At 42.2% G+C, this 24,342-nt stretch overlaps 1 protein-coding gene across 1 annotated transcript in view; it reads right to left on the bottom strand.

The window, feature by feature from the left end:
• Positions 1-24,342, bottom strand: part of LOC106571356 (lethal(3)malignant brain tumor-like protein 3) — a 47,894-nt gene that overhangs the window by 22,805 nt on the left and 747 nt on the right. Inside the window, exons 2-17 of the mRNA XM_014144345.3 lie at positions 23,247-23,371; positions 21,446-21,557; positions 16,966-17,131; positions 15,790-15,937; positions 15,095-15,179; positions 14,736-14,830; positions 14,329-14,433; positions 13,841-13,976; positions 13,126-13,217; positions 12,274-12,425; positions 10,245-10,321; positions 8,373-8,458; positions 8,109-8,219; positions 4,350-4,464; positions 2,023-2,125; positions 118-273 (exon numbers count right to left, since the gene is read on the bottom strand). Coding sequence (XP_013999820.1) covers positions 118-273; positions 2,023-2,125; positions 4,350-4,464; positions 8,109-8,219; positions 8,373-8,458; positions 10,245-10,321; positions 12,274-12,425; positions 13,126-13,217; positions 13,841-13,976; positions 14,329-14,433; positions 14,736-14,830; positions 15,095-15,179; positions 15,790-15,937; positions 16,966-17,131; positions 21,446-21,557; positions 23,247-23,354 — 1,847 coding nt within the window. The 5' untranslated portion in view covers positions 23,355-23,371. The remainder of the gene's footprint in view (positions 1-117; positions 274-2,022; positions 2,126-4,349; positions 4,465-8,108; positions 8,220-8,372; positions 8,459-10,244; positions 10,322-12,273; positions 12,426-13,125; positions 13,218-13,840; positions 13,977-14,328; positions 14,434-14,735; positions 14,831-15,094; positions 15,180-15,789; positions 15,938-16,965; positions 17,132-21,445; positions 21,558-23,246; positions 23,372-24,342) is intronic.

Below are 24,342 nucleotides of genomic sequence, written 5' to 3'. Positions count from 1 at the left end.
TCAGCCAAACTCAGGAATGATATATTTTTCCCCCTACAACATCTGTCTCAGTCTGTCTGGGAATGTTGATTAGTTAAGAGCATTCTGAGCGTGTTCTGGTTACTAATTGGTCCTTACTCTGCAGTGAGAGCTAGAGCTGGGTGGTTCTCTGGGTTGGGTTCTGCCCGTCGGGGTCGGCCCAGTCCTCCTGACCCTGGCATCTCACCACTCAGACGGTCTGGCAGCACTGAGTCCTTGTTGATGTTGATGTCAGAGTATGGGCATCCCACCGCACTGCAAATCAGAACACGAACATTATTACAAATGACTGATTTAAGAAAAAGGACTTTGTGTAATAACAACTTCATAATAGGACTTCATTATAACTTAATAAGGTATTAATAACATATGTCACCGTCAGACAAGATATGATTTCACACATCAATGTTCTTGGGGACAGAATCAATAAAAGCAGTAATAAATAATGAGAATAAGGAAGCTGTCTCACAATGACAGCGTGTCACAGACTCTCTTTCCTGTCTAATCGGGCAAAAGATGATGTTGCCATAAAACATGTGAGTTTACACAGTTCCAAGTACTTCTGAATAGTCACTGCAGCAAACCAAAGAATTCTGAGTCGCTGGGGTTGACGTAATTAATTCCAGGGTGATGAATCTCAATTTGGAAGCATTACATTTGCTGCAGACAATAGCAGTGTGCAGACTGTGACTACCTCATTACAGTGCATTATCACCTCCCACCTGTGTAATGTACAACTTCTCATTAACTTTGGGGGAAACATACTTTAACTCCACTAAAAAGGAAATATATAAACAACATCTTTGCATATACATGGGGGTATGGATGGTTGAGTAACTGCGACCACTTACTGACGAGAGGAGAAGAGAAATTGAAGCGTTTCTCTCATTCTCCTCTAATCCCTCTCTCATTCCTCCCTGGCCACTGTCACACATTTTTATTAAAATGAGGATCTTTCCCATTATTTCCGTCCATAGCAAGCTGTGGCGCTACCTGTTTAATATGCCAGGTTAGCCCACAAATACTGATAAAGCGCCCTTCATTCCATAGATACATTTTAATAAACTATATTATGTACTCAGACTCCAAGGTTAATCAGCTTACATTACAGATACTGAACCACGATACAGTGTCCCCATTAAAAAGTGACTCTACAGCAGTATCTATGACCTCAGGTAACTATATAATGTAGGACTTAAATGTCAGAGTCATATTGCCTTTTCTGCAAATATTTTTCTGCTCACATTAGTAGATATACTACACCTGGAGGGGTATATGCTGTAAGAAAGCCAGCTGATGCAGATGCATCATTGTAGGTGTATGGAGAGTGGAGATGTGGTTTCTTAGGAGAAAAGGGAAAGAATGGTGATGAATGCTGATGGGAGAAAGTGACACTCATGCGCTTACACGGCTGTGCTTCTAGCTCCACACAGGCAATTATACAGCCTATATACAGCCTCACCTCAGGGGCATACAGGTACGTGTCGATCATGTGCAATACCAATACTGTTGACATCCAGACCTAACACAGCTGCTGTAGGCATATATTGGGTGTCTTTTGCATTACGGATGTCTATGGTACAATATCCGCTAATACATGTAACCGGTGTATCAATGAGCAAGTCTGACCATTCACCGGCCTGTAGTGATATGAAACCTGTTGGTGTTATTTGTATATATATTTTTTTTTTATTTAACCTTTATTTAACTTGGCAAATCAGTTAAGAACAAATTATTATTTACAATAACGGCCTACCCCGGCCAAACTCTACCCCGGACGACGTTGGGCCAATTGTGCGCCACCCTATGCGACTCCCAATCACGGCCGGTTGTGATACAGCCTGGAATCAAACCAGGGTCTGTAGTGACGCCTCTAGCACTGAGATGCATTGCCTTAGACCGCTCGGGAGCCCTATAAGTGTCAATTTCCAGTAGATGGTAGTTTTAATCCTGGCCAGCCAGATTGAGTGCTGTGAGAGAGAGAGAGAGAGAGAGAGAGAGCACCTGTGGTGGCCAGAGTAGCGGGCTCCTTTGATGTGGCCCACACCTTTACACCCTGGGGTGGGACATCCGCCCTGCCCTGATGACTCAAACAGCTCCTGTGGACCTGGGGATGAGGAGAGGGGGAGATATTACATTCGGATCTACAGCACCAGTCAAAGGTTTTTCTTTATTTTTACTATTTTCTACATTGCAGAATAATAGTGAAGACATCAAAACTATGAAATAACACATATGGAATCACGTAGTAAGCAAAAAAGTGTTAAACAAATCTAAATATATTTTATATTTGAGATACTTCAAAGTAGCAACCTTTTGCCTCAATGACAGCTTTGCACACTCTTGGCATTCTCTCAACCAGTTTCATGAGGCAGTTACCTGGAATGCATTTCAATTAACAGGTGTGCCTTGCTAAAAGTTAATTTGTGGCATTTATTTCCTTCTTAATGCGTTTGAGCCAATCAGTTGTGTTGTGACAAGGTAGGGTTGGTATACAGAAGATAGCCCTATTTGGTAAATAACCAAGTCCATATTATGGCAAGAACAGCTCAAATAAGCAATGAGAAACGACAGTCCATCATTACTTTAAGACATGAAGGTTAGTCAATCCTGAAAATGTCAAGAACTTTGCAGTTGCAAAAACCATCAAGCGCTATGATGAAACTGGCTCTCATGAGGACCGCCACAGGAAAGGAAGACCCAGAGTTACCTCTGCTGCAGAGAATAAGTTAATTAGTTACCAGCCTCAGAAATTGCAGCCCAAATAAATGCTTCACAGAGTTCAAGTGACAAACACATCTCAACATCAACTGTTCAGAGGAGACTGTGTAAATCAGGACACCAATAAGAAGAAGAGATTTGCTTGGGCCATGAAAAACAAGCAATGGACATTAGACCGGTGGAAATCTGTGCTTTGGTCTGATGAGTCCAAATTATAGATTTTTGGTTCCAACCGCTGTGTCTTTGTGAGACGCAAAGTAGGTGAACAGATGATCTCCGCATGTGTACTTCCCACTGTGAAGCATGGAGGAGAAGGTGTGATGTGTGGGGGTGCTTTGCTGGTGACACTGTCAGTGATTTATTTAGATTTCAAAGCACACTTAACCAGCATGGCTACCACATCATTCTGCAGCGATACGCCATCCCATCTGGTTTGCGCTTAGTGGGACTATCACAGGACTTCCAGGCTGTGTAAGGGCTATTTGACCAGGAAGGAGAGTGATGTAGTGCTGCATCAGATGACCTGGTCTCAACAATCACCTGACCTCAACCCAATTGAGATGGTTTGGGATGAGTTGGACTGCAGAGTGAAGGAAAAGCAGCCAACAAGTGCTCATTCATATGTGACAATTTCTTCAAGACTTTGGACAAAACAGGCCAGGTAAAGCTGGTTGAGAGAATGCTAAGAGTGTGCAAAGCTATCATCAAGGCCAAGGGTGGCTACTTTGAAGAATCTAAAATATCAAATATATAGATTTGTTTAACTCTTTTCTGGTTACTAGATGATTCCATGTGTTATTTCATAGTTTTGATGTCTTCACTATTATTCTACAATGTAGAAAATAGTACAAATAAAGAAAAATCATTGAATGAGTAGGTGTGTCCAAACTTTTGATTGGTACTGTACCTAGTGAGACATTATTCACAACATGACTTCAGGCAAACCATCCTAGAATAATGTTACAACATCTATTGGATTCATGTATTGCTAATGTGCAGTACAGTGTCCATATTAGGATAGCCTCAGAGTCACAAGGAGTAGGTGTCACCCTCAACTAATGAGAGCCATACAGGTAGAGAAAAAGCAGATATTTCCCTGGATCTGTCCTTATGACACGAGTGAGCTGCCATGTGATGCAGTAGCTCTCTCTCTGAGAAACCAGCTCTGTACTCTGAAATATGACGGCAGCATCGACTTCTCCACTCCACGTTTCCATGGACACCATTACACAGGGAGAAATGATCAGGAAGGGGAAGGGGAGGCAGAGGGAAGTTCATTGTTCTGCTCCCAGCATCCTCTGGGTAAAATACAGGATATTGACCACAGAGAGAGGCAGGACTCAGGAGCCATCAAACATGAGTTATTTTGAGCAATTCTTTTCACAAACAAGGCTTCAACTACTTCTTAAATATAATGACGGCAGATCAGATTAAAACAATGCAAAGATGGAACCGTCTTTTCAGGGAAAGCATATTACGCCATTTAGGATGGAATGGGATGAGCATCAATGGAGGCCTGGCTCGAAGTGTGTCTGCTAGGAACCGTAGGTCTTGAACTGAGGCAGGGAGCTGGACATGAATAGATTAGGATGAGTCATAAAGCCACTCACTGATCGGGGGCTGGAGGGGGTGGCCAGTCTTAGCACACCAGCCCGCAGGGTGGATGTCTGGACTGTCTGTGTCCACCCAGTAGTCATACTCATCCGTCCAGCCATCAAAATGGATCTAAAGGAACACACAAACCAAGGACAAACAGTCACAGTAAAATAGCTAAATATAGAAATGTGGGGAAAAGAGATTGTCAAAACCATGGTAGACATGATAAAAACATGTCTTGGAGGTAGGAAGCTGAATTAGTGATTGCACCAGTCTACCTGACAAGTATTGTCTCTGACTGAAGCCCCTGGCGCTGCCTCTTACAGCTGGCTAGCCCTGCTATCTATGTGAGGCAGACACACAACCGAGTTGATCACTATCTCTCCCTCAGTTCTGATTCACACTCCTGACAATGAGAGTGTGCTTCACAGTGTGGGGCAAACAAGAGGAGACAGGAGCACACCAGGGAGTTGTGGAAAGGCAGACCCTCCTAGTCTACAGCCTTCTTCCCTCCCTGGCTGAACACCCCTATTACAGTTGAAGACAACATGAAATATGAAGCAAGTGATGGTTTACAGAGGAACTGAGAAGGGGAAGCAGTAAGATAACGCATGTAATTGTTGAAGGACAATGAGAGCATGAAATGCATGTAGTGTTGGTTTGTGTGTGAGTGATAGTGATTGTGGGGATGGAAGGAGATTTAGAGAACACTGCCTTGGAATGGTGGTGGTGGAATGGAAGATAGAAGTCAGGACAGAGGTCCAGATCCCATCTAAAGGCTTGTATATGAATGAAGGAGTGAAAGTAGAGTACAGTTTAGGGGTTAGGATTGATTTAATATATTTGTGTGTGAGTGTGGGGGGAGGTAGATCAGCTTTAATGTTGTTGATAGGTCTTGGGTTCTATCAATTTCATTGTTTGCATAATTTCTAATTCCCCTTACTTATGTATTTTCCCCAACCTTATCGCCCCTCTCTTGACTGGAGTAAACTAACTGATAACAATACTTCAACTAGCAGCTATTTTCGCTCACATGTACGGTACATGTAGTTGAATAATTATACATCTATTCCTAATTTCCTCATTCTGCAAGTTCTGAAAGTTCACCCACAGCGGGTAAATCCACCATTCATTGTGATCTTAACTCCGACCCTCCGATGTCCACAGTCTAGCCCATCTTTCCCAGTATAATACCATTTTGTTATTTCCTTTTGCAATACATCCCTCCATTTGACTGTGATGTGTTATGAGGGTCCTGAACCTCTCTATTTGTAACATTTCTGACGATATTACCCTAAAAATAAATACTTTACAGAAGAGTAATGATATTTCACATTGACTGATCGCGTTTTTTCAGATCCCCTAACAATACAGTTTGCAGGCCCATCTGAACCCTGATATTATGACATGACAACCATTCCTGGCATAACAACCATAACAACTATTCCCCCAAAAGCGAGCTGCCAATGGACAGTACCAGAACACATGTTCTATTGAATCTGTTTCCTTGTGGCAGAGTCTGCACAATGCTGACTGTTCAATGCCCCATATATTGAGCATTCTTTTTGTAGCAAGGATTTTATATAATAGCTTAAATTGAAATGAATGCCTGCTCTTTCCATGACATAGACTGACCAGGTGAATCCAGGGGAAAAGGGGGGGTTAGTTGCTTGTGTGACATAATTTTACCGTCCTTGTTTACAATGTTCTTCATAAATATTATACCCTCCTTGTAAATGTTTTCCAAGAAAATGGTTGTTTTCTCTATCAGTACAGTGGAGTTTAGCCATATTATTTGCTGTAATATTTGATCTGCCTTTCCTGGAGGATGAAATTGAAATTGTAGCCAAATCTTTATGGCTTAATTTAAAAGGGAGGATACTTAAACAGGGATCCATTGTCAATAAACTGAAAATGTATGGTTTTAATCTGCAAAAAGGAAAAGAGCCCACTCTTAAGCATAGGATGGGCCTCTCTTAGTAACCAGTTTGGATTTAGATATCATTTTTGACTAATGGAGGCTTTAAGAGAGAGGTTTAATGCCTTAATATTGAATAGTTTTAACCTTCCAAACTCATGCTTGTTTTATAAATATGCCTGTTTAACTTTATCTGGTTTTCAATTCCAAATAAAAATAAATATTTTGTCTTGCGTGATTTGAAAAAGGATTCTCCTGGAGTCGGTAGATCCATGAATAAATATGTAAACTGAGAATGAATCAGAGAATGAATCAGGGTAATCTTCCAGTAGGTGGACAGGTAGGGGTTAGGACTTTAGAAACCTGAGGGACTGTATAGAGTAGAGATATGCTATGAAGGGTTATTTTTGCTCAATGGACAGAAGGGTTTAGACAGAGATGACTGAACAGTATAGACATAAGTAAGGCTGAGGTAAAGGCATTGACATACTGTAGGGCTGGAGAGCAGGGGAAAGAAAGACTGCTCTATGGCCCATCAGCAGGAGCAGCAGGTTAGAGAAGAGGAGAGAGGGATGAGAGAAGAAGGGGGAGGTGACACTACTGCCCTCTGCGGATAGATACCTGTCCTGCACTAATGTCCCAGCACAATGCAATCCCCTCATGACTCCCCCCAGGCAGCCGGCTGGCCACTGACACTGACCTACTGTTCACTTCAGAGTTCATGGAACGTGAAGCTTATATCTCACGGAGGAAGTCAGGTAGGTGTTCATTTGACACCACTCGGGTTCCCGAGCGGTCTAAGGCACTGCATCTCAGTGCAAGAAGCGTCACTATAGTACCTAGTTCGAATCCAGGCTGTATCACATCTGGCCGTGATTGGGAGTCCCATAGAGCGGCGCACAATTGGCCCAGCATCGTCCGGGTTTGGCCGGAGTAGGGCGTCATTGTAAATGAGAATTTGTTCTTGAATGACTTGCCTAGTTAAATAAAACAAATTACATAAAAAATGTACTGGGACAATGGGATGTGACAATGCCAGGGACTTGAATAATTTTTCGATTCATTCCCAATGCAGTACATCAGTGCATTTCACTTATTTGCCATATACAGGACACTTTCATTTCCTTCCAACTTTCTATGTGAAATTCCTTTACATTTTTTACAGATACATTTTGAAATATAGGCGCTATACAGGGCTCGGATTAGGCATATAATTCTGGAATCTAAGATTATACTCTTTCAAATCTAAAAAGTTACATACTGTAGTTCACAGTGCAGATGAGTGACGTAATGGCTAATCGTCCTGTACAGCTGAACTGAACCACACAAAACACCTGGTGAAACTCATCTCCAGGTCTGAGCTACAAACTAGTGAAGGAAGGGAGCATTCGAAGTTATTGACACAGATAGAAGTGTTGCTACAGCTGAGTGACACTGCCATTCTGAATGAATCCAGTGTGGAGTACAGATACTGTAGATACCGGTAGACACAGGGGTCAGATAGACACAGATAGATAATGATAGACACAGTGACAGGAGTCATATAAACACAGATAGATAATGATAGACACAGTGACAGGAGTCATATAAACACAGATAGATAATGATAGACACAGTGAGAGGAGTCAGATAGATCATTGTGTCTCAAAACTCTCCTTGGGGACCCCCAGACATTTCACTATTTTGTTTTAGCCCTGAACTAGCTCTCCTGATTCACCTACTCATTGGCTTGATGATTAGTTGACAAGTTGAATCAGGTGTGCTAGCTATGGAATAGATCAAACACATGGAAGGGCTGGGTGCGCGTCCTAAGGAGAGGTTTACAGTAGATAGAGACTGATGGATATGTTCTCACTTTGATCCTGTGGTCCTCAGTGTCTACCACGGTGGCCACTCTGACAAGCATGGGGTTCCTCTTGTCCACCGTCTCCAGCTTCATGAGTGGCAGGAAGGTGTGGGGGGGTTTCTGTAGAGGGAGAGGGGGGTGTGAGGCCGCATGTCATATGTCACTCTGCAGCAGGCAGACAGCCAGCTAGGCTACTCTAGTAAATTGTGTTTGGATGTGGATGGGGGGCTGCCACATCATCTTACGGCCGATGATAGAGAGAGACAGCCTCACCCCTTTGAAAGCCCTGGCAGGGGCCGGTGATGAGTTGGTCTCCTCCAGATACTTTCCCCAGGAGAAATCCTTGACACTGGGGTAACCTAGAGCAAGGGAAAAGATTGATCCAGATTGAGCATGTTATGCTATATTATGTAGTGTGTGGGCGGGCGGGTAAAGTCCCTTGTGCTATCTGGTACTCGAAACCATCTGTCTACTCCACAGTGGAATAACATCATTTATAGATCAGATCATCTGTTTGGGAACTTTTCATGTGTTTTTTACTCTAACACGGAACCCAAACCGGCTGGGCGCGAGCTCCATCGTGCGCCATCGTGCATAAATTAATTTTGTCCCCCTACACCAAACGCGATCATGACATGCAGGTTAAAATATCAAAACCAACTCTGAACCAATGACATTAATTTGGGGACAGGTCGAAAAGCATTAAACATGTATGGCAATTTAGCTAGTTAGCTTGCACTTGCTAGCTAATTTGTCCTATTTAGCTAGCTTGCTGTTGCTAGCTAATTTGTCCTGGGATATAAACATTGAGTTGTTATTTTACCTGAAATGCACAAGGTCCTCTACTCCAACAATTAATACACACATAAAACGGCCAACCGAATCATTTATAGTCATCTCTCCTCCTTCCAGGCTTTTTCATCTTTGAACTTATATGGTGATTGGCATGTACACTTTCATAGTATTACCATGACAACCGGCAAAACACTTCGTCTTTCAATCACCCACGTGGGTATAACCAATGAGGAGATGGCACGTGGGTACCTGCTTCTATAAACCAATGAGGAGATGGGAGAGGCAGGACTTGCAGCGCGATCTGCGTCACAAATAGAAAGGAGTTCTATTTTAGCCCTTGGTAACGCAGACGCTCCTTGGCGCGCGCGAGCAGTGTGGGTGCAATAATTGAATAACATACATTTCTAAATGTATTTTGCGACGCTCGCCCACACAACGTGTCCGGTCTGGTCAGCATGTAACTTGCGGTCCGTCTGGTGTTCAACCTTCCCAAGTTCTCTCACGTCACCCCGCTCCTCCGCTCTCTCCACTGGCTTCCAGTTGAAGCTCGCATCCGCTACAAGACCATGGTGATTGCCTACGGAGCTGTGAAGGGAACGGCACCTCCATACCTTCAGGCTCTGATCAGGCCCTACACCCAAACAAGGGCACTGCGTTCATCCACCTCTGGCCTGCTGGCCCCCCTACCTCTGAGGAAGCACAGTTCCCGCTCAGCCCAGTCAAAACTGTTCGCTGCTCTGGCACCCCAATGGTGGAACAAGCTCCCTCACGACGCCAGGACAGCGGAGTCAATCACCACCTTCCGGAGACACCTGAAACCCCACCTCTTTAAGGAATACCTAGGATAGGATAAAGTAATCCTTCTAACCCCCCCCCCCCCCCCCCCCCCCTTAAAAGATTTAGATGCACTATTGTAAAGTGGTTGTTCCACTGGATATCATAAGGTGAATGCACCAATTTGTAAGTCGCTCTGGATAAGAGCGTCTGCTAAATGACTTAACTGTAAAATGTAAATATCCCAGGACAAATTAGCTAGCAACAGCAAGCTAGCTAAATAGGACAAATTAGCTAGCAAGTGCAAGCTAACTAGATAAATTGCCATACATGTTTAATGCTTTTCGACCTGTCCCCAAATGAATGTCATTGGTTCAGAGTTTGTTTTGATATTTTAACCTGCGTGTCGTGATCGCGTTTGGTGTAGGGGGACAAAATACATTTATGTACAATGGCGCACGCGCAGCCAGTTTGGGTTCCGTGTATAACTGTATGGTCAGTCATCATTACACACTATATCCTGGTATCTACAGGACAAATAGTGACAATAATGATTGACAGGAGTTAGTATGTCACCTGGAGGGGTCGTGAGAATCCTGTCGTTGTCTTGACACCAGCCCACTGGGTGGATGTAGGGACTGGTTGCATCACACCTACAGAAGAGCAGGAGAAGGACAGTGGTAAAAATGCCATCAGCTCACCAATGTGAAATTTCCCCCTTTCCTATTGCGGCAGGTAGCCTAGTCATTAAGAGGGAAAGGGAATATTTAGTCAGTTACACAACTGAATGCATTCAAGCGAAATGTGTCTTCCACATTCAACCCAACCCCTCTGAATCAGAGGTGCAGGGGGCCGCCTTAATCAACGTCATCAGCACACGAGGAGCAGTTGTTGGGGGTTAACTACCTTGCTCAAGGGCAGAACAGCAGATTTTTTTATAAACTTGCCAGCTCGGGATTCAAACCAGCAACCTTTTGGTTACTGGCCTAACACTCTTAACCACTAGGCTACCTGCCATTCGGCCAGAAACTGAAAGGTTGGGTTAAATGTGGAACGCATTCAGTTGTGCAACTGACTAGGTATCCCCCTTTCCCTTTCCCCCTGTCTCCATAAACTGTTAAGACATGAAGTTTATGATATGAATCCCCACTGTTATGAGTGATTGAATGAGGATCATGTTAATGACTGAGAATACAGACAGAGGAATAGATCAATTGACAATGTGACAGAGTCTGACCCACTGTGGCGTGCATTTGGCCATGATGGCATGTTATGCAACATACACTTTGATGTATCGGGACAGTCAGGGTGAAAAACTACACTTCTCTCACAGCTTCCTACGAATACCTCTCTGCGCGACAAACATCAGTAGGACAACATTCACCCATCACTGAATGATGGAGGGCACATCATTGACCTGATGAGTAGCATTGTTTAGGTGCAACTACAGGTATTAATACTGTTATGATGCCGTTATTGCATCGGCATTGCTGGATAAATTGCAAGGGGCTTGCAAATCTGTTTAGTATATTGCAACCCTCCTTACTTGTCCAATAGGCTGTTACTGAAATATCTTTGGAGAGTTAAACTGTTTACTATTTCACCATGTACTCAACATACTGTAAAGCCAATCCCTATTGTGGTGTGCCAGTGCGGAATAATCTCAGTAGTGCAATGGGCTTTTACTAGTCCTGTATTAGTAGACCGATTTATAGATATCGTCAGCACAGGAAACCAGAAAAATCTGCATCGCCGCACTCCCCCCAGTGTCCTACTCTCTTGCCAGGCCAGGATTGAGCAGAGTGGAGTGGTTTAGCTGCTCTCTGGCCCGAGCTGTGATGTTGGAGTGGCCTGTGACTGGCTGTGATTGGCTGATGTGATATGTAGTGACACCACGTGTGAGAAAGTCATCTCCCTGGATGAGTCTGCTCCTACCTTAGCCGCTCTGGGCTCTACTCTTTCTCTAACTCCTCTCCTCCTTGACATTTATTGACGATCATCCATAATTCATCCAATACAAGCTCCTGCATCATGCAGATGGAGACTTCCTCCTGGCTGGCAATCTAAATCCACAGCTGGGAGAGGTCAAAGTGGGCACAAATCGACAGTAACGACTGTAACCACACACGCAGTTCTCAGTCAGAATGATGAAAACTGAGGGGGGAAACGGAAGCATTAAGAATTGTGAGAGCCAAACAAATGCAATAAGAAACCAATAAAAGGGGGAAAAAAATAAGACTAAATAATTGTGAGAAAAGTGATGTGCGTGCCAGTGTTAAAATAATAATTCATGGTACAGACATTTTTGTCTTCCAAATCTGAAAGCAATAATGCAGATTCAAGTGATGTAGCATGTTTGCTTGTGTAAAATATGAATAATAAACACTTTGGTAAGAGGCAATGATTTTCTCCTCTGAGACACAAACCTTCTGTTTTAATAATCTAGCACCATCTAGTGCCCAATTCTGCAACAAGCTAAACCAACACAGACTCCAAAGCAATATGATTATGATATGACATCAGTTAACACAAATCACTGCTGATGATGATACAGTGCTTTGATTTTGAGTACTGAAGGAAATGTAATCACAAAGTTAGACATTACCAGAAGTCATAGCTCTCATCCCAGTTATCAAAGTGCACCAGGAATCGACTGTCCACCATGTCTGTTACTGTGGCAACACAGATGAAGGAGGGGTTCTTCTTGTCAATGGCCTCCAGCTTCATCCCAATTCTGAATCCTAAAGGGGTGACAGTCTGGAAAATATACATAGGACAGTTACTCAGAGGCAAAGGTTACTTCATCCATAACCCTACAGATATAGGATCTTAATTTGATCACCCTGTTGCAGGATAACTTTCCTGCAATGCATGACATTTTAAACTTGCAGTGTATTCTGAAGGCTTCTGAAGTTTGTAATTTCCACTTACAAATGTCAGACTTATGAAAAAATGTATAAACCCCTACAAAAAAAGTAAATTAATTATAATCCACATAATAATTCACATTTCCTGTTGCTGCAGGATTATTTTCCTGCTGTAGAAAACTGCACCTGTACTTTAAACCCTTTAAACTGCACATGCATCTGCGTCAAATCTATGTTGAATGGGCTGATGTCAAGTACTGTACGTCAATGATTGATGTGTAGTCTTAACTAAACAGTTTTACCTAGTGGTGGTAAAACATTACTATTAAAGCAATATGAAAGTGGACACATTGAGATTTTGTGTCAGAGAATTTCGGATGGAGCAAATGCTTTTTAAATGGGATTCATCTGTTGCCGGATGAATGACAAGGGAGATGATTGACAAAAAATGAATGCAACTCGTCCGAAAATAGTTTACTTGAGTTGTACTTCTGACGGTCAAAAATGGACAATGATGTATGTCGATTTCATTTGTGTTCATGCATCTGAGTGTGTCCCCGGCCTAATCTAGGTCTGTAGGCTTCTCTTACCGTGTTCTGATTCTCAAACAGGGCCTTGGGAGCTGCCTGGGCTTTGCTCTGTTTGATGTATGACGACCAGCCAAACTCCTCATCCTTCATACCTGTCCATCCATAGAGAAATGACAAGGATTATATTCACGTTTCCATAAAGAACTGGGGGGAAATTATTTTCCTCCTAATTACATTTTGCTGGTTAAATTTCAAGTATGCTAGTAATCATACATAAAAGTCATATAAATAAAATCTTTGTGTTTTCAAAATAGTTTAGAACTGTTTTCCAGTTTTCCTGTTGCCATGGATAACCTGCTTGCACACCTGCTTGTCAAAGTATACCCACTATAACCATCCCTAAATGACATACAGATGTAGGATATTAATTTGATCACCCTGTTGCAGGAGAACTTTCCTGCAATGCAAGACATTTCAAACGTGTAGTGTATTTGAGGTAAAAAATTCTGAAGTTTGTAATTTCTACTTTGAAATGTCAGACTTGATTTTCCCTTAAAAAAATGTATCAACCCCTACAAAAATGGCCACTAATTATAATAATAATAATTCAAATTTCCTGTAATAAATCAAATACAGCAGTAAGGAAATACTAATGAGAAGAAGATGAGGAAGTCCTAAAGTAACAGTTTGAAAATATCCCATCCAAAATGACAAGCAATCCATACATTATTATCTTTTCCAGGTGGATATCTGTCAAAGGTAGCATGTCTCTTACCTTTGGGGGGGTGCAGCTTGTGTCCCGTTTTCTCACACCATCCCACAGGGTGGATGTCTGCAGAGTTGGAATTCACCCAGAAGTCATAGCAGTCCAAGTTCTTGTCAAAGTGAAGCCGTATTCGGTGTCCTGAAACCTAAACATGGAAGAAGCATTAAGCATCTTCATACCTAACATGGTAATCCTGTGTTTGCTACACAGAGATGAAGTAGCAGCATACTGACCAGACGTGCACATGATGCCAAAGTAGAAAAGTGGACATAATTCAAAACCAAACAAGCATTTATGGTCGTATAAATACTGTCATTTGCTAAATGCCATTGCATAGCAACACATACAGTACATGTTAGTGAACACAACTATTGCTATGCACTGGAACAAGAACAATGCAGACTTTGCTTCAGATCTTCCCAAAGCTGAAGATATCCATGCCATGAGTTTAGACTCCTCTGAGAGGGCAGCGATGAGGAGTCAAGGTGAGAGGTTACCTCAGCTACAGTGAGCACACAGTACATGGAGGGATGTTCTGGGTCCACACCCTCCAGCCTCATCCCCACCCGGAATCCATTCTTACTCTGGGGGAAGGCCTGGTGCTGAAAGGAAAATGGGACATATTCGTTTAAAATACATATTCCCAGACTTATGTAGAATAAATAATAAACTTAACAGTGTTGCTGTAGGCAAAGAATAATATGATTAATGAGTTGAATAAATTAACTCTAAACATGCAGGACACAATGTAGGCCTCGATGTGAAATTGCATATAAACGTTGAATGACAAAAAAAGGAGAAATAGGAAAAAACTAGAATGACTCGAAGGAAACAGAGAATGATAATGGGTTAGACCTCAGTTAATAACCAATTCTAGACAGGCCTGGGGGGTATGATAGCTCACCTCTTTGAACAGTTTAGTGGGGGCAGCGATGGCTTTGTCCTGCTCCAGATAGGAAGCCCAACACCAAGACTTCTTCTTCCCTCCATATGGAACAGCTGCCATAAATAATGATTTGATTGTAACGAGTAATACATTAAATTACATACAGTTTGTGTGTGTGCAATGGCAGTGATTATATGAATATAGTGATTTGGAAATAGCGAGAAGATTCTGTCCCAAGAGACAGTCCCAAATGGCACGCGATCCCCTATATAGTGCTCTACCTTTGATCAGGCCCCATAATGCACTACATAGGGAATAGGGTGCCATTTGGGACACAGCCCTCACAGGTATCCCTTCCACTGCCTGTTTCTACTTACTGTGTCTCAGCAGGGCTGCATCCCCCCTCCGCTTCCTCCTGCCTCGCGGAGCTCCACGCGTCGTCTTCCTGCTGTCTTTCTCCTCCTGTTTGATGCACAAACAGCAGGATTTACACACTAGAACACTATAATATTCAGGAACATTCTAATAAGACTAAGAATACTCACAAATACAGTATAGACTAGAGCAATGTGATATGTTGGTGCAGGCAATCAGGACAGTGTTTATGAGGTAGTATGGAAATCATTCTGAATTTGTGTATACATTGAAATGTTTCCATTTTGAAACATTAATGATAAATCAGAGACTATCAGCGAGTTTTCAGCACCAATCAGGTCACAGAATTTTGTGAGAGGTATTCATTTAGTATGAGTTACGACACCTTAGCAGTAAAAGACATGTAAGGCTAATGTATCATCCCTCACAATCTTGTGCAATCTGGAGTGATGCAAAAAATGTACAGACAGAGCTCTGGAACTATTTGTCTATAGCATCTTTAAATCACATAAGCAATATCTACAAAATGTGATGAAATATCAAGCAATATCAGTAAATGTCTTAATGTTGGGAGTGATTTAGTAGGTACCCAATGTCTGTAAAAGTGAGGGGGGAGCATGGATAAGAATTCCGAATAACAACATTGGTAAAAAAAACTAAAAATCCAATATTCCTTGAAGTATAAAGTAATACTGACATAGTCCTCATCATGGTCCTCAGGCAGGACCTCTGTGGTGTCCATCTTGTCAGCTAGGCTCTCCTTGTACTGCTGCAGAGGCCTCTTACAGCTGACCCCCACCACCTCCCCATTGCTCTTAGACACCTCTTTCTTCAGCTTCAGCTCACTGCAGTGGAAAGAACATAGAGTACCAGTGATTTAGAAACTAGAAGGTTTCTAAAAGGTTATGCAAAAAGGATTATCATTGTTAAAAACTTTTGTTTCAGTAATAACTCAACTGGCAAATTCTTCTGTCAAAATATCTAAAGTATGACCAGCACAAAACAGTGTTCATTCACGGCAAATAATTGAAGTCAAAAATGTAAATGAGGACCACATGTATTTCATATTCATAACGCATTGCGCCTACATTGACTTATTCCTGGTGACGGCTGCCTATGAATAATCGTATCATCATCAGCTATAAATGGTCACAATCAAAAAAAAATGTTTTATTGTAATCTAACTCAAAATATTTCTAATTAAGTGTAATTAACTATTTATTATAGGATGCATAGGCAGTATTTTCCTTTCTCTGTTGCCATGGCAGTAGTAAATCCACAGAGGGAATACCTCTTTAAGATGGAACGTTCTGTTGGCAGCTTCTCCTCCTATAAGACAATGGATACATGGGGCCCACGGCAATGCAGCACTGGCTCTCTCTCTCTCCAGCTCAGAGCATGCATTAGCATCACCACCAGTCTTTACATAAACTAACGGATCGATTATTCCTGGCTTCCACTCTGCATAGAATGGCTGGCCACAAAAACATTTTAGGAAGGAGACTCATTGATTTTTTTAAGCATATGAAGGATGTTTATAGTTGTTCATATGAGCAAATTGAGAAAGAGAAAATGTGATACCAGTAAAAACAAAAAAATCTATATTGGTGTTTCAAAATAGTTTGAACATGATAATTTGGCATCAGTGTATATCAACATTGACTATGTGAGTCTCTCACCACTATTATTTCAGTGTACTGTACATAAGGGAAAGTCATTACAAAAGGAATAATGTCAAAAGTGCAATAAACACCAGTTCAACTACCAGAAAGTAGCATAATATTTTCCCACAGCATCAGGCAGAAACTGCAGTTAGGACCAGACCAGACCCCCTGGACCCTAATAAATCTCTAGTCCTCCCCAGCCCACTCACTCCTGCTGGTCCTGCTGCAGACAGCGCTCGCTGCAGTGAAGGCAGTCAGACAGGAAGTCCACGGGGGAGCCCTTCCTCTGGCAGCGCACACACACCAGGCCTCTCTGGGCCCACTGACCCTCCTGCCTCTCCTCTTTCACCGCCACACACGCACTGTCTGAGAGGGCTGGGGAGGAGAGAGAGAGAGAGAGAGAGAGAGAGAGAGTCGCAAAGTCATCCTCACCCATCTCCTGTGTGGCTAATGAAACGTTTCTAAGCTCAGGGTAAATAAGAACAGGGTAATGGAATAATGTCAAAGGATCCTAAAAAATTGTCAAATACTCCAGTCACCCAAGTCATATGCACCGCAAGCGGTACCGGAGCGCCAAGTCTAGGACCAAAAGACAGCTTCTACCCCGAAGCCATAAGACTGCTGAACAACTAATCAAATGGCCACCTGGACTATTTACATTGACCCTCCCCTCCTTTGTTTTTACACTGCTGCTACTTGCTGTTTATTTTCTATGAATAGTCACTTTACAAATTACCTTCACTAACCTGTACCCCCGCACATTGACTCGGTACCAGTACCCCCTGTATATAGCCTCAATATTGTTATGGAAATGTTTTTTGTTACTTTTTGAATGATTTGATTTATTTTTTACTTTAGTTTATTTAGTAAATATTTTATTAACTATATTTCTTGAACTGCATTGTTGGTTAAGGGCTTGTAAGTAAGCATTTCACGGTAAGGTCTACACCTGTATTCAGCGCATGTGACAAATAAAATTTGATTTGATACCCTATTTGATATTTTTTAACAACAATATAGCCACAAGCTAAACTAACACATACACTGCTCAAAAAAATAAAGGGAACACTTAAACAACACAATGTAACTCCAAGTCAATCACACTTCTGTGAAATCAAACTGTCCACTTAGGAAGCAACACTGATTGACAATAAATTTCACATGCTGTTGTGCAAATGGAATAGACAACAGGTGGAAATTATAGGCAATTAGCAAGACACCCCCAATAAAGGAGTGGTTCTGCAGGTGGGGACAACAGACCACTTCTCAGTTCCTATGCTTCCTGGCTGATGTTTTGGTCACTTTTGAATGCTGGCGGTGCTTTCACTCTAGTGGTAGCATGAGACGGAGTCTACAACCCACACAAGTGGCTCAGGTAGTGCAGCTCATCCAGGATGGCACATCAATGCGAGCTATGGCAAGAAGGTTTGCTGTGTCTGTCAGCGTAGTGTCCAGAGCATGGAGGCGCTACCAGGAGACAGGCCAGTACATCAGGAGACGTGGAGGAGGCCGTAGGAGGGCAACAACCCAGCAGCAGGACCGCTACCTCCGCCTTTGTGCAAGGAGGAGCAGGAGAAGCACTGCCAAAGCCCTGCAAAATGACCTCCAGCAGGCCACAAATGTGAATGTGTCTGCTCAAACGGTCAGAAACAGACTCCATGAGGGTGGTATGAGGGCCTGACGTCCACAGGTGGGGGTCGTGCTTACAGCCCAACACCGTGCAGGACGTTTGGCATTTGCCAGACAACACCAATATTGGCAAATTCTCCACTGGCGCCCTGTGCTCTTCACAGATGAAAGCAGATTCACACTGAGCACGAGACAGACGTGACAGAGTCTGGAGACGCCGTGGAGAACGTTCTGCTGCATGCAACATCCTCCAGCATGACCGGTTTGGCGGTGGGTCAGTCATGGTGTGGGGTGGCATTTCTTTGGGGGGCCGCACAGCCCTCCATGTGCTCGCCAGAGGTAGCCTGACTGCCATTAGGTACCGAGATGAGATCCTCAGACCCCTTGTAAGACCATATGCTGGTGCGGTTGGCCCTGGGTTCCTCCTAATGCAAGACAATGCTAGACCTCATGTGGCTGGAGTGTGTCAGCAGTTCCTGCAAGAGGAAGGCATTGATGCTATGGACTGGCTCGCCCGTTCCCCAGACCTGAATCCAATTGAGCACATCTGGGACATCATGTCTCGCTCCATCCACCAAAGTCACGTTGCACCACAGACTGTCCAGGAGTTGGCGGATGCTTTAGTCCAGGTCTGGGAGGAGATCCCTCAGGAGACCATCCGCCACCTCATCAGGAGCATGCACAGGCGTTGTATGGAGGTCATACAGGCACGTGGAGGCCACACACACTACTGAGCCTCATTTTGACTTGTTTTAAGGACATTACATCAAAGTTGGATCAGCCTGTAGTGTGGTTTTCCACTTTAATTTTGAGTGTGACTCCAAATCCAGACCTCCATGGGTTGATAAATTGTATTTCCATTGATTATTTTTGTGTGATTTTGTTGTCAGCACATTCAACTATGTAAAGAAAAAAGTATTTAATAAGATTGTTTCTTTCATTCAGATCTAGGATGTGTTGTTTAAGTGTTCCCTTTATTTTTTTGAGCAGTATACATTAATGGCATTTAAAATGTCATCTAATCAGAAACGCTCAAATAGATAGCTGACAGCTGACCACTTTTAATGATCATGATTCATCACTTTCTTAGCTTTGAGCTCAATTTAACTGATTCTCAAACCTATAAGGTTAGACACAATTATGACAATGTAATATTCTGGAAAATGCATTTATCAGAGGTATCCTAAACTAAAAGATGAAAGCATTTTTCAGACAGCACAGTTACCTGATGTAATTACAGTGAGGGAAAAAAGTATTTGATCCCCTGCTGATTTTGTACGTTTGCCCACTGACAAAGAAATGATCAGTCTATAATTTTAATGGTAGGTTTGTTTGAATAGTGAGAGACAAAATAACAACAAAAACATCCAGAAAAACGCATGTCAAAAATGTTATAAATTGATTTGCATTTTAATGAAGGAAATAAGTATTTGACCCCTCTGCAAAACATGACTTAGTACTTGGTGGCAAAACTCTTGTTGGCAATCACAGAAGTCAGACATTTCTTGCAGATGGCCACCAGGTTTGCACACATCTCAAGAGGGATTTTGTCCCACTCCTCTTTGCAGATCTTCTCCAAGTCATTAAGGTTTCGAGGCTGACGTTTGGCAACTCAAACCTTCAGCTCCCTCCACAGATTTTCTATGGGATTAAGGTCTGGAGACTGGCTAGGCCACTCCAGGACCTTAATGTGCTTCTTCTTGAGCCACTCCTTTGTTGCCTTGGCCGTGTGTTTTGGGTCATTGTCATGCTGGAATACCCATATCCACGACCCATTTTCAATGCCCTGGCTGAGGGAAGGAGGTTCTCACCCAAGATTTGACGGTACATGGCCCCGTCCATCGTCCCTTTGATGCGGTGAAGTTGTCCTGTCCCCTTAGCAGAAAAACACCCCCAAAGCATAATGCCAAAGAGCTCCATTTTGGTCTCATCTGACCACAACACTTTCACCCAGTTGTCCTCTGAATCATTCAGATGTTCATTGGCAAACTTCAGACGGGCATGTATATGTGCTTTCTTGAGCAGGGGGACCTTGCGGGCCCTGCAGGATTTCAGTCCTTCACGGCGTAGTGTGCTACCAATTGTTTTCTTGGTGACTATGGTCCCAGCTGCCTTGAGATCATTGACAAGATCCTCCCGTGTAGTTCTGGGCTGATTCCTCACCGTTCTCATGATCATTGCAACTCCACGAGGTGAGATTTTGCATGGAGCCCCTGGCCGAGGGAGATTGACAGTTCTTTTGTGTTTCTTCCATTTATGAATAATCGCGCCAACTGTTGTCACCTTCTCACCAAGCTGCTTGGCGATGGTCTTGTAGCCCATTCCAGCCTTGTGTAGGTCTACAATCTTGTCCCTGAATCCTTGGAGAGCTCTTTGGTCTTGGCCATGGTGGAGAGTTTGGAATCTGATTGATTGATTGCTTCTGAGGACAGGTATCTTTTATACAGGTAACAAGATGAGATTAGGAGCACTCACTTTAAGAGTGTGCTCCTAATCTCAGCTCGTTACCTGTATGAAAGACACCTGGGAGCCAGAAATCTTTCTAATTGAGAGGGGGTCAAATACTTATTTCCCTCATTAAAATGCAAATCAATTTATAACATTTTTGACATGCGTTTTTCTGGATTTTTTTGTTGTTATTCTGTCTCTCACTATTCAAATAAACCTACCATTAAAATTATAGACTGATAATTTCTTTGTCAGTGGGCAAACATACAACATCAGCAGGGGATCAAATACTTTTTTCCCTCACTGTATCTGGTGTTGTGAATAGTCATAAAAACAAAGCCACCCCTACTGATGTAAAGTCGTTTCTTGAAGACTGTGTATGTGGTACGTGATTAGGTAGTGAAAACCGTCAGTTAAACATGCCTACTTGAAAGAGGAAGATGAAAGAGTAAATATATGCACATCCCACCAGGTCAGGTGCTAGAGAGACAGGTGCATATTATGTAAGATCCCAATGTGGATACAAACACTACATGTGTAGGCTTACATCTCACAAATATATCCCTGTTGGGAGCATATCAAAGTTGTGTACATTGAACCATGCCATCTTACCCTCCTGAGCAGTGGGCACTGCCCATGTAGTGGTGGCATGAGACTTCTTCACCCTCTCATCATCTCCCTCCTCCGTTAGGACCTCCAAGACTCCAAACTCATTCACCTTAAACTGATAAACATAACACACACACACACACACACACACACATACACACACACACACACGTGAGGAGTAATTATATTTATTATATTTAGATGAATACTGTGATTAGGGCAATGCGACATGGTCAGGAAAAACTAAAACGAATTAGGATTTTTACAATTTATGATGTATACAATTATATATAACATTGCATTTGTCATTACAAAAACGGCTAATTTAATTTCCTTATAATGTTTCCTTTTTCTGCTAGGTATAATACAAATATTTACAGTACCAGTCAAAAGTTTGGACACACCTACTAATTTATTTTTTTACATTGTAGAATAATAGTAAAGCCATCAAAACTATGAAATAACACATATGGAATCATGTAGTAACCAAAAAAGTGTTAAACAAATTCTTCAGAATAGCCACTCTTTGCCTTGATGACAGCTTTGCACACTCTTGGCATTCTCTCAACCAGCTTCATGAGGTAATCACCTGGAATATATTTCAATTAACAGGTGTGCCTTGTTTAAAGTTCATTTGTGGAATTTCTTTCCTTCTTAATGCGTTTGAGCCAATAAGTTGTGTTGTGACAAGGTAGGGGTGGAATATAGAAGATAGCCCTGTTTGGTAAAAGACCAAGCCCATATTATGGCAAGAACAGCTCAAATAGGCACAGTGAAATGACAGTCCATCATTATTTTAAGACATGAAGGTCAGTCAACCGGTTTCGAACGAGTTTCTTCAAGTGCAGTCGCAAAAACCATCAACCACTATGATGACTGCCACAGGAAAGGAAGACACAGAATTACCTCTGCTGCAGAGGATAAGTTCATTAGAGTTACCAGCCTCAGAAATTGCAGCCAAAATAAATGTTTCACAGAGGTCAAGAAACAGACACATCTCAACATCAACTGTTCAGAGGAGACTGCGTGAATCAGGCCTTCATGGTCGAATTGCTGCAAAGAAACCACTACTAAAGGACACCAATATGAAGAAAAGACTTGCATGGGCCAAGAAACACAAACAATGGACATTAGACTGGTGGAGTCCAAATTTGAGATTTTTAGTTCCAACCGCTAAGTCTTTGTGAGACGCAGAGTAGATGAACAGATGATCCCTGCATGTGTGGTTCCCACCGTGAAGCATGGAGGAGGAGGTGTGATGGTGTGGGGGTGCTTTGCTGGTGACACAGTCATGATTTATTTCGAATTCAAGGCACACTTAACCAGCATGGCTACTACAGCATTCTGCAGCGATACACAATCCCATCTGGTTTGAGCTTAGTGGGACTATCATTTGTTTTTTAACAGGACAATGACCCAACACACCTTCAGGCTGTGTAAGGGCTATTTGACCAAGAAGGAGAGTGGTGGAGTGCTGCATCAGATGACCTGGCCTCCACAAGCACCCGACCTCAACCCAACTGAGATGGTTTGGGATAAGTTGAACCGCAGAGTGAAGGTAAAGCAGCTAACAAGTGCTCAGCATATGTGGGAACTCCTTCAAGACTGTTGGAAAAGCATTCCAGGTGAAGCTGGTTGAGAGAATGCCAAGAGTGTGCAAAGCTTTCAATGTAGAAAATAGTTCAAATAAAGAAAAACCCTTGAATGAGTAGGTGTGTCCAAACTTTTGACTGGTACTAATATATATATATAATATATATATATATATATATATAACCTTTTTGGCTATTGTGGGGATCTGTACCTTTAGCTCACTCCCAGGTAAGGTTCCAACACCATCACTCCAGTCCATGGCACCATACACATCAAAGTCAGGGGTTACTGCATTTGTGATGTTTGTAGACTCATCCATATTAAAAATAGTGATATCTGAAATAGACAATGATAGATGAAGCCAAGCCAGACAATAAATAATGCACTGCAGAATAAATATGTCATAGGCCTACTAAATCTACATAAACTGACTTTAAAAGGCTTTTTATAACATTAGCTAACTAAAGTGCAACTTAAATGAAATGAAGAAAAACAAAGTGACGTTCCACAGAGCCGATTGGCAACAATGTTTAAAAAACATTTCAGAGCTGCTTTGCAACAATGTTTCACTATTGTCGAAACGTAACAGCGGAAGCCATGTGATTGGAACTAGATGACGTGCATCAACCACTAGAGGTCATTGCTGACAACATTAAGACGACTGCGTTTGAAACTTTCAGACCCTATTCAACAATGAAATCACTGAACAAAAAAATCGAGACGAAAATGTCTAATGTATTTTATAGAAAATATGAATTATTGATAGTTTATGCAATATGATGCATCAATATTGCTGTCTTTCAAATACAATTCCTGACATTGGGGTAGGGCAGAGGCTATCATTTATGTTTTATGTATGCGCCTATAAGCTATAGGCATTCAGGCAGTTACAGTAGCCTATATCAACAGCAAATCGTTTACAGTCATTTATGAAATTGCAATATAAAAGTAACTTCAAATTGACGCAAGCATATAATTTAATTAACAACCAAAACTATTTGAAGGATTACTCCTATCTGCTAAGCGTGAAAATTGCATCGTATGCGGGAATACTTTTTTGAATGATCCAAAAATATTATTACAAAGGAAAATTCCGCATGTTGACTGTGCACATATTATTCTCCATGTGTGTTAGATTTTATCATCAGATGGTCACTACCGGTTATGAGCGTTATTCATATTTATTTCGATCTCTTTGAGTCAAATAGTTTTTATTACGTGTGGGATTAAATTATTCGGTTGGGCGCAACCAGTTCGCATTTCCTTTGTGTTCCAACTAGGAGTGTTACAGGTATGTAGTGATGTCC

This window comes from Salmo salar, chromosome 15 (assembly GCF_965601325.2).
Source record: "Salmo salar chromosome 15, fSalSal1, whole genome shotgun sequence".
Lineage (NCBI taxonomy): Eukaryota > Metazoa > Chordata > Actinopteri > Salmoniformes > Salmonidae > Salmo > Salmo salar.
This window is presented reverse-complemented; position numbering and strand designations above follow the sequence as displayed.